At 40.4% G+C, this 11,533-nt stretch overlaps 1 protein-coding gene across 1 annotated transcript; it reads left to right on the top strand.

The window, feature by feature from the left end:
• Positions 1–3,574: 3,574 nt before the first annotated feature.
• LOC134299264 (zinc finger MYM-type protein 1-like) lies at positions 3,575–9,923 on the top strand. Its single transcript, XM_062981525.1, has 2 exons — positions 3,575–7,115; positions 7,297–9,923. Exons 1-2 carry the CDS (start codon positions 6,756–6,758, stop codon positions 9,544–9,546), a joined length of 2,610 nt encoding a protein of 869 aa, XP_062837595.1. The 5' UTR covers positions 3,575–6,755; the 3' UTR covers positions 9,547–9,923.
• Positions 9,924–11,533: the final 1,610 nt, after the last annotated feature.

The following is an 11,533-nucleotide window of genomic DNA, read 5'->3' as shown; positions in this document are numbered from 1 at the left end:
TATTGTACAATCACTGAAACAGAATATAAGGGGTTTTACGTATACACACCCATGGGATTCTAGCTGTAGAGTTTAATCAGAATTACAGGCTTTGAAATCAGAATTACAGGAGAGGCTTAGAAACAATCGGACATATACCTCACAGCCCCTGAGGATGCCTGCCATAGATGTGGGCGAAACGTCAGGAGAGAATACTTCTGGAACATGGCCATACAGCCTGGAAAACACACAACAACCCTGTGATTCTGGCCATGAAAGCCTTCGACAACACAAAAAACTAAGCTCCTTTGTACACTGCCATATAATCCAGATGATCAATACAGATATTCCACATTATCTGTTTTGAATTGATTATGTGAGTCTACACTGCCACATAACCCAGTTCAAAGCAGATAATCTGGGTTTCAGATGGCAGCGTAGAAGGGGCCGAAGTCATCAGGGAGTGATGAAGAACAGGTTTGCCTTTGAATGTTGTAAAGAATGTGAATACTTTCAGGTCAACTTTTTTTTAATTATTAGTATTCCATAAATGTTTTATTCAGTTAATGTTTTGTGTTCTCGCCTCTTGCTGTTTCCATTTAAGCGCATGCATGGTAATGAGGAGATGCTCTTGCCGGCATCCTTCGCAGGCAGGCACGGCAGGAGCGAAGCCTTGCTTCTCCTCTCCTGGGCTTGAACTTTAGAGAGGTTGAACTCTGCAAAAAACAAGAGAGAGAAGGAGAGTATTTAGTAAGAAGAGAGCAGAGTTGCGGAAATGAGAAATGACAGATCCAGGGTGCCTTTTACCCAGAGCTAAAATATTTATTGTCTCAGTTTCTGTTCTCTCTGTTCCCTCGCACTCTGAAGAGATAATGATTTCTAAAGAAACCTGCATATATAAAAGGAAGTGCAGCGGGGAAAAAAACAAAGCGAAGGACTAAAAGAGACTCCACAAGCCTATAACTAGCTCCAACTAGTAATATCCAAAGATAGAACTATCCGTTGTGGGATTGGAAGGCAACCTGAAGCCCATTTAGACCACTTGCTAGTACAGTAGAGTCTCACTTATCCAACATTCACTTATGCAACATTCTGGATTATCCAAGCCATTTTTGTAGTCAATGTTTTCAATATATCGTGATATTTTGGTGCTAAATTCATAAATACAGTAATTACAACATAACATTACTGCATATTGAACTACTTTTTCTGTCAAATTTGTTGTATAACATGATGTTTTGGTGCTCAATTTGTAAAATCATAACCTAATTTGGCGTTTAATAGGCTTCTCCTTAATCTCTCCTTGTTATCCAACGTATTTGCTTATCCAATGTTCTGCCGGCCCATTTATGTTGGATAAGTGAGACTTTACTGTACATGGATCCAGATGAGAGCTTTAGCAACAATAAATAATAATAATAAAATACATAATAATAATAAAATACATAATAATAATAATAACAACAACAACAACAACAACAACAACAACAACCTTATTTGTATTCTGCCCTATCTTCCCAATGGGACTTATCAGGGAGGAATGTATGGAGAATATATAAGACAATATAAGACAACATAGGAGCCCCCAGTGGTGCAGCGGATTAAACCATTGAGCTGCTGAACTTGCCGACCAAAAGGTCGGTGGTTCAAATCCGGGGAGCGGGGTAAGCTCCTGCTGTTGGCCTCAGCTTCTGCCAACCTAACAGAAGCTGCAGAACTTGCTGACTGGAAGTTTGCCAGTTCGAATCTGTGGGACAAGGTGAGATCCTGTTGTTAGCCTCAGCTTCTGTCAACCTAGCAATTTGAAAACATGCAAATGTGAGTAGATTAATAGGTACCACTCCGGCAGAAAGGTAATGGCACTGCCATGGCTCAACGCTATGGAATCAAGGATTTGTAGTTTGGTGAGGTACTAGCACTCTTTGGCATGGAAGGCTAAATATCTTTCAGAGTGACTACTTCTGTTGTTGTTGTTGTTGTTGTTGTTGTATTTCTTTATATCCCGCTTTATCTCTTCTGAAGGAGACTCAAAGCGGGCATTGCATTGCATTGCATTGTATTGAATGGCGATTAAAGTAGTGCCGTGCTGCATTAGTTCTGAGAGTCACTCCTCTCAACAGAGTTTGAAGGGACCACAGAGGCCATCTAGTCTAAGCCCTACTTATGTAGATGATATGTGATACAGAACTATAGCAGTCCCAAGAAATGACCATCCAAATTCTTCTTAAAACCATCCTGATGGAGAACCCACCACCACCTGAATGTTCTTCCTAATGTTTAAGCTGGATGTCTTTCCTTCTAAATTAAATCAATTGGTTCAAGTTCTGGGCTGTGGAACAATAGCGACAACGGCAACGACAACAACAACAACAAAACCCACAAAGTTCTTTTCATCTTCCATATGATATCCGTTTATGGAGGTTCTCTGAGGTCATTATGGAAACTCTCCAGAGGATGTTGCATGGGTAGGTGGGAGCCTTCAAGACATATAGGTCAATTTATGGAGACCTCATTCATTTCATAGGATTTTCTTGAAGAAGGAATACTCAGCTTTGCCAGTTCCTTCCTCTCATATATAGCTTATATCACCTGGTGGTCTCCCATCTAAGCACTAACTGGGGATATCCCTGCTTAGCTTCCAAGACCAGTCAGGATCTGGTGCTTTCAAGGTATTTAGGACTGTCTAATATAGGCAAGGGATGCTCAGAGGTGGTTTTGCTAGTGTCTTCTTCTGAAATATGGTCCTTAAGACTGATTGGTGGTCTCTCATCCAAGTACCAACCAGGAGTGACCCATGCCTTTCAACACATTTCTCTCTCCCACCTTAAACTCTTCAGAGAAAGAATTATTCCATTGTTAGGAAGGGCGCCTTGGACACAACCCAGAGCTATTTTGGGTTTTGTTTGTTGTGCTGATGAATGGAAACATAATAATATATTGCTTTAATCCCGAGAAGAGCAAGCATCCGAGATCTGAGTCAGCCACCCTAATTGCCTTACCAAATGCCAGGGTCTGCAATTGCCTTGCTGTTGTCCAGCTGCGAGTCCTAATTGATTTCACTTCAAAGAAGGAGTTTTTCAGCCCTGCTAAAGGGATGCTCCTTCCCAATGAAATACTTAGGGTACATCCACACTGTAGAATTAATGCAGTTTGACCCCACATTATTGCCCATGGCTCAATGCTATGGAGTCCTGGGAGTTGTCATTTTAGAAGGCCATTAGATATTTCTGCCCAACAGTGTTGGTGTCAGGGCCGGTTGTTACTAGGCGGCCGCTGACGCGGCCGCCTCGGGCGCTGGCTGCTAGGGGCGCCATTCGGGCCTGACTTCCTGGTCGCGGCCGGTGATCGCCCGGGCGGTCGCCGGCCGCGACCAGGAAGTCAGGCCCGAATGGCCTAGCTGTGCTGTGCGCGTGCGCACAGCACAGCTAGGCCATTTTGCCCTTAGTAACAAACTAAGGGCAAAAATGGCTTCTCTGGCTGTGCGCATGCGCACAGCACAGATAGGCCATTTTTGCCCTTAGTTTGTTACTAAGGGCAAAATGGCCTAGCTGTGCTGTGCGCATGCGCCCTGCCAGATAGGCCATTTTTGCCCTTAGTTTGTAGACTAAGGGCAAAATGGCCTCTCTGGCTGGGCGCATGCGCACAGCGCATTTCGCCCGTGGAAGCTTCTAGGCACTAACAACCTACCCTCTACGCATGCGCAATACCATAGCCCGCGCTGTGCATGCGTACTGAAAAAAAAAAACATTTGCACGAGGCGTGTGGTGTGTGGGGACTGACAAGGACAACCAGCCAAACAACAATCGTTTAACATAAAGAATCAAGGCTCAGGGATACCACAGGTCTCCAGCAGCCTTCTGAGCAAGGTAATCAAGGCTGTCTGAATTAGTGACAACAAGTTGCAACTAAACTTACAAGTCAATCTTACATTATTTCTCAAAATGGATGGGCATTGCTCTTGTGCTTTCATGTTTCCTAGCTTCTTACTACTATAATCAGTTTTATTTTATTTTTTCTTTGTTGTCAGGAGTGACTTGAGAAACTGCAAGTCGCTTCTGGTGTGAGATAATTGGCCATTTGCAAGGACCTTGCCCAGGGGAACAACTGGATGTTTAATTATGTTACCATCCTGTGGGAGGCATCTCTCATGACACAGTTGACTGTGTGTATCATTTGTACAAAAAGTAAACAGTATAAAATATATGGAAGCATAGATTAAAATAAGGAAGTGGATGGGCCAATTTCTAATGTGTGTGCATTCTAATGTGTTAATTCTTCCATCTATGGAATCATTTCTGTAGTAATGTGAGAAATAATTTCAGATATGTGATACAAATACATATTTAAATATTAATTTATACATGCTTTCTATAAAAGTACATGTTTTCTGTTTAATCCCTTGTTTTGGGAGTTGTAGTTGGTGATTTTATGTTATGTTAAAAAATTAATTGAGTAGGGAGTTGTAGTTGCTGGGATTTATAGTTTTAATAATTACATATATTATATAATAATAAAGTAGCTGTGCCCAACCACGCTTTGCTGTGGCGAAGTATGGTGTTCTGTTCTGGGAAATAAAGAACAGTAGAGTCTCACTTATCTAACATAAACGGGCCAACAGAATGTTGGATAAGCGAATATGTTGGATAATAAGGAGGGATTAAGGAGAAGCCTATTAAACATCAAATTAGTTTATGATTTTACAAATTAAGCACCAAAACATCATGTTAGACAACAAATTTGATAGAAAAAAATAGTTCAATACGCAGTAATGCTATGTAGTAAGTACTGTATTTATGAATTTAGCACCAAAATATCACAATGTTTTGAAAACATTGACTAAAAAAATGTGTTGGATAATCCAGAACGTTGAATAAGTGAGTGTTGGATAAGTGAGACTCTACTGTATTGAGGAATTGGTGGTAGTTAAGGTAAAGGGTAAACTTGTTGTCGAAGGCTTTCATGGCCGGGATCACAGGGTTGTTGTATGTCTTTCGGGCTGTGTGGCCATGTTCCAGAAGTATTTTCTCCTGACGTTTCACCCACATCTATGGCAGGCATCCTCAAAGATTGTGAGGTATCCATACCTCATTAAGTCCAGTCATGTCTGATTCTGGGGGTTGGTGCTCATCTCCATTTCTAAGCCAAAGAGCCAGCGTTGTCCGTAGACTCCTCCAAGGTCATGTGGGATGACTGCATGGAGCGGTGTTACCTTCCCTCCAGAGCAGTACCTATTGATTTACTCACATTTGCATGTGTTTGAACTTCTGGGTTGGCAGAAGCTGGGGCTAAAAGTGAGGGCTCACTCTGTTCCCCCAATTCAAACCTTTCGGTCCAGAAGTTCAGCAGCTCAGCGCTTTAACACGCTGTGCCATCAGGGGATATTATTTCCTAAAGGTTGTGAATATACAATATTTCTAATTGGTTTTTTTTTTTGGCTTTTAGATGCAAGCATGAATGCTGCAATTAGGGAAAATGATTAGGATGTAAGCCTTGCAGCTTTAAAGCCTGACTGTTTCCTCCCTGAGTGAATTTTTTGTTGGGCGGTGTTAGCTGGCGCTGAATGTTTCCTGTGTGGAATTCCCCTGTTTTCAGAGTTGTGTTCTTTGCGATATGTTATGTGCTTGTACTGTCTGTGGCTGTGAGAAAACAGTGGATTTATCAGACTTTGATGATGGGAATACTTTGTTGGGAGGTGTTAGCTAGCCCTGATTGTTTCCTTTGTGGAATGCTTTCAGACTGTTGGTCTTTATTTATTGTCCTGGTTTTAGAGATTATATTGTTCTGCATTATTCTATCCCAGTAATTATTTCATATTAAAGTAGAATCTCACTTATCCAACATTCGTTTATACAGTGTTCTGGATTATCCAACACAGTCTGCCTTTTCGTAATCAATGTTTTTGTAGTCAGTGTCTTAAATTCATTGTGATATTTTAGTGGTAAATTTGTAAATACAGTACAGTAGAGTATCACTTATCCAAAATAAACGGGCCGGCAGAATGTTGGATAAGCGAATATGTTGGATAATAAGGAGGCATTAAGGAGAAGCCTATTAAACATCAAATTAGGTTATGATTTTACAAATGAAACACCAAAACATCATTTTAGACAACAAATTTGGCAGAAAAAGTAGTTCAATACACAGTAATGCTATGTAGTGATTACTGTATTTATGAATTTAGCACCAAAATATCACAATGTATTGAAAACATTGACTACAAAAATGCCTTGGATTATCCAGAACGTTGGATAAGCGAGGCTTGGATAAGTGAGACTCTACTGTAATTACTACATAGCATTACTACACATGTAACTACTTTTTCTGCCAAATTTGTTGTATAACATGATGTTGTAGTGCTTAATTTGTATAATCATAACCTAATTTGATGTTTAATAGGCTTTTCCTTAATCTCTTCTTATTATCCAACATATTCGCTTATCCAACGTTCTGCCGGCCCATTTATGTTGGATAAGTGAGACTCTACAGTAGAGACTCTACTGTAGAGTCTCTGCTGTACTTAAACAGTTCTCAAGTATAGCATGAAAAGGAATAATGCTCAAATGCTTGGTCCATAACCAGGTCTAGCAAGGCTATTCCATGCTAACCATCATTTTTTGATTATCCAACGCTCTGCTGGCCCGTTTATGTGGGATAAATGAGACTCTACTGTTCTTGGATGGAGCTGCAGGCTGTATTTCTGCTGTGTTGTCATAAGCTAAAAGTTGTTCTGCGTCAGTCCCCTTCCTTATATGACGAGTTGGGTTTCTTAGCAGAAAATGTCAAGCAAGAAGAAGCCATCGGGAGCATTTCATCGTAAAAGGAGGTTGCAGCATAGCCAAGAAGATAAGAGTCAAGCTAAAGCATTAAAAAGGTTTTTCACGACTTCACCATCATGCCAGACAGGAAAGCCAGAGACAACTAAATTGACTGAATCAGATCATGCTGATGACGGAAAGATACCAATCTCTGAGCCTCTACCAGGACCATCAACCAGTCAAGACCTTCTCACTGCAACTTCAGCAATACCATTACCACCTTCCTGTATTGGCATTACTGGGACTGACACTGAAGATGTGGATGAGGATTCATTAAGAGATGCAGCCCTGCCATCTACTAGTCGGCAAGCTATTGAATCGGTAAGTAGATTCAATTTAAAAATATTAGTGCAGATTTTTGGGAAATATAATTGGCCCTGGCCTGTCTTGTTCATTTTTTATGTAAAGATTGCATAACGAGGTATTATACTTATTGATCTTGCATTGCATTACATCTTAGAAAAACTTCTAGAAGTTAACATACACCCCCCTTTTTTTTCAGGAACAAAGAAGAGACCCTTTGTTATTTCTTTCCAATGATTGTGGAGAGTGGCCACTCAAAATAACTGATGAGGCACGGAAAATAATTGTTGAGCGAGGACCACAGCAAGTCAGAGGCATAAAGTTTCCTAAGGACATTCATGGCAGAAAATTTTCCCCATTTCATTATTCAAGGAAGTTGTGTAATGGAGAGCGTGTCAACAGATATTGGCTACAGTATTCTGTATCTAAAAATGCAGTGTTTTGTATTACTTGCAAAATTTTTGGAAACGACACATCCAGTCTTGCAGGTAGCCAAGGGTTTTCTAACTGGCGGAACTTGAGCAGGCTTTTGAGCAGTCACGAGAAATCCCGTCCTCATATGGAAAACCGTTCATCTTGGCGTGAGCTCTCGCAACGTTTGCATTTAAACAAAACTATTGATGCAGAGCATGAAAGACTTATTAATGCTGAAATTAAACATTGGGATCAAATTCTGAAACGCTTGCTATGTGCTACACGGTTTTTGGGGGTTCAAGGATTGCCATTTAGAGGGACAAAAGATGTTCTATTTGAACCTAATAATGGCAACTTTTTAAAATTGATAGAACATATAGCACAGTTTGATGATCCGATGGCTGAACATGTGAGAAGAATCACTTCCAAAGAAACACATGTCCACTATTTGAGTAAAAATGTCCAGAACGAGTTTATTTCTTTCTTGGCAGGCAAGGTCCAGAATAATATTTTGGAACAACTACATGAGGCAACATATTATTCTATTATATTGGACTGCACACCAGATATTAGCAACACCGAACAAATGACGTTGGTGGTTAGATTTGTTACATGTAAAGCAAATGAAGATATCTTGATTAAGGAACATTTTTTAGGCTTTGTTCCTGTTGCCAGTCCTTCAGGTGAAGGTATGACAGAAATATTACTCCATGAGTTGGAAGCACGACGTATTCCATTAAAAAACATGAGAGGCCAGGGATATGATAATGGTTCTGCAATGAAGGGAAAACATGTTGGAGTCCAGAGGAGGATCCTTGATTTAAATCCTAGAGCCTTTTATGTACCATGTGGAAACCACTCCCTGAACTTGGTCATAAATGATGCAGCTATGTCTTGCAAGATTGCAGCAGACTGTTTCGCCACCGTACAAGACCTCTATAACCTTTTTTCAGGTTCCCCAGTAAGATGGGGTACTTTGTTGAAGCATGTTTCAACTCTCACACTCAAACCACTTAGCAGTACTAGGTGGGAAAGTAGAATCGAAGCATTGTTGCCTTTGAGGTTCCATATTGAAGAAGTATATGATGCCGTATATGAAGCTTCTCATGATCAGAAATTTGATGGACTCTGTAGGAGCCGTGCTGGTGCTCTTCTTAAAAGACTGCAAAGCTTCACATTTCTGTGCAGCATAGTGACATGGCATGAGATCCTGCACAAGATAAATATTGTTAGTAAACAGTTGCAAAAAGTGTCAATCGATCTTCAAAATTCTATGGCTCTTATTAAGAGTGTGAAAAGTTTTCTAGAAAGGATGAGATCTGAAGAAGGTCTAAATAGCATCATTACAGATGCAAAGGAACTGGCAGAAAAAATCGATGCTACTGCCGACTTTGAAAACGAACAGGAAGCTCGACCGAGAAAAGTAAGCAGACAATTTTCGTATGAATGTAAAGATGAAGCTGTACATTCTGGCAAAGAGTCTTTTAAAGTGAACTTTTTTTTTGTTGTGCTTGACACAGCAATATCCTCATTAAAGGAGAGATTTCAGCTAATGGACAACCATAGTGGAAGTTTCAAATTTCTGTATGACATTTCAAGCCTTGGGAAATGTTGGAATGAAAAAGAATTGAAGTACGCCTGTCAACGCCTTGAAACTGTTTTGACAGATGGAGAAGACCACGATGTGAATGCTGGTGATCTGTATACAGAGCTACAATTACTTGCAGATATGCTTCCCCCTGGAAGTCTCCCAGCTGATGCCTTGTCTTTTATAAATCATGGTTCGGAGGATGTTTTCCCAAATGTCTACACTGCATTGAGAATTCTGTTAACACTTCCAATATCCGTGGCCAGCGGTGAAAGGAGTTTTTCAAAATTGAAACTTATAAAAAATTACTTAAGATCTACTTTGAGTCAAGAGCGCTTGAGTGGACTATCAACCTTGGCCATTGAAAATAGCTTGTTGGATGACATGGACACAGATTCCCTAGTACATGAGTTTTCCAAATTGAAAGTCAGAAAAATCAGGTTTTAATTTTTACAAGTGTTCAAGTTAATTTGTGTTAAGGAAAACTGGATGTTAAAAAATTAAAATTGTTGCAAAGTTTATTAAAATATTTATTTATTAAATTATTATTATTATTATTTGTGTTAAGGAAAACTGGATGTTAAAAAATTAAAATTGTTGCAAAGTTTATTAAAATATTTATTTATTAAATTATTATTATTATTATTATTATTATTTATTAAGATTGGAGTTAATTCTATGTAATGTTACTATATGAACATAATGTTGTTAATAAACTTCTGGTTGTAAGGAAAACTCTTTTATCCATTCTATTCACCTCTACCTTCTACCTTTTATTTCTCGGTGATTGGGGGTTTTTTTTGGGGGGGGGCACCAAAATCCTGTTTCGCTTACACTTGAAAATTTCCTTGGGCCGGCCCTGGTTGGTGTCACCCTAAATTACAACTCCCAGAACTCACTTTTTGCTTGATGGTCAAGCAGTGCTTCTTATAAGTCAGAGCATGGTCCAGAGTGACTCCAAGGTGTGCTGCAATGCTCCAGTGTGATTCCTTCCTAGGTTATTCTCAGAGCTCGAGATGCTTGTCTGTTCTTAAGGTACAAAGCACACGTCTGCATTATTTAGATGGATTAAGAATCAGCTGGATTTCCCTGTAATAGGCAGCAAGAGCACCTAAAGCTTTGGAGAGCTTCTGTTCAACCATTTCAAAGCTCCCTGCTTGAGTGGTGATGACACGATCATCAGCATACCGTGTTTCCCCGAAAATAAGACAGTGTCTTATATTAATTTTTGCTCCCAAAGACGCTCTAGGTCTTATTTTCAGGGGATGTCTTATTTTTCCATGAAGAAGAATTCACATTTATTGTTGAACAAAAAAAAAAAAGAACATTTATTATATACTGTACAGTAGTTGTCATCATAAACCAGCATAACCAGACAAACTGTGAATCCTATCAAGAATTTCTTGTTACTACCAATATTTCCATGTACAACACTTATGGTATGTACATTTGCCAATCCTGCATGCTCTGGTGTTCTGTTCGGCGGGCATGCTTCCAAACAAAAACTTTGCTAGGTCTTACTTTCGGGGGAGGCCTTATATTTAGTAATTCAGCAAAACCTCTACTAGGTCTTATTTTCTGGGGGTGTCTTATTTTCGGGGAAACAGGGTAGATGAACACTCTGTCTCTTCTGGCAGTGGCTGATCATTTGGGTAAATGTTAATCGATAGAGCAAGCACGCTCCACTGAGGCAGTCCATTCTTCTGTTTTCGCCATCTGCTTCTCTGGCCCTGGAACTCAACAAAAAAGTTCCTGTTTTGTAGCACAAATAACGAGAAATAACAACATACTAAAGCTGACTGACACAACCTGGGGATCACAACCAGATACAGTGAAGACATCTGCCCTTGCGCTTTGCTGCTGAATACGCAGGCCCAGTGTGAAATATATCTCACCATGTTAAAACAGTGGATGTGGCTCTTAGTGAGACATGCCACATTATCACAGGATGTCTACGCCCTACACCACTGGAGAAATTATACTGTTTAGCTGATATTGCACCACCTGACATCCATCAGGAAGTAGCAGCCAGTAATGAAAGGACCAAGGCATTGACATCTCCGGCTCATCCTCTGTTTGGATATCAGTCAGCATGCCAATGCCGTAAATCAAGACACAGCCTCATAAGATCTGCAGAGATACTTGCAGGAGTACCTCAGCAAACGAGAGTCCAAAAGTGGCAGGTTAAAACCCAGAACCTTAATCAGTGGCTGATACTGGGCGAGAGACTCCCTCCTGGGCACACAGAAGACTGGACAACTTGGAAGGTGCTGAACAGACTGTGCTCTGGCACACAAAATGCAGAGCCAACCTTAAGAAATGGGTCCACAAAGTGGAGGCCACGATATGCGAGTGTGGAGAGGAGCAAACCACAGACCACTGACTACAGTGCAGCTCGAGCCCTGCCACATGCACAAGGGAGGACCTCTCACAG

This window comes from Anolis carolinensis, chromosome 5, assembly GCF_035594765.1.
Source record: "Anolis carolinensis isolate JA03-04 chromosome 5, rAnoCar3.1.pri, whole genome shotgun sequence".
Lineage (NCBI taxonomy): Eukaryota > Metazoa > Chordata > Lepidosauria > Squamata > Dactyloidae > Anolis > Anolis carolinensis.
The sequence above is the reverse complement of the archived record's forward strand: the minus strand, read 5'-3'. Positions and strand labels throughout refer to the sequence as shown.

Bases quoted from the DNA above. Each gene is read 5' to 3' on its own strand.
- LOC134299264 (XM_062981525.1), top strand. From the start codon at position 6,756: ATGTCAAGCAAGAAGAAGCCATCGGGAGCATTTCATCGTAAAAGGAGG. The intron at 7,116-7,296 runs GTAAGTAGATTC...CTTTTTTTTCAG, and splicing joins GTCGGCAAGCTATTGAATCG to GAACAAAGAAGAGACCCTTT.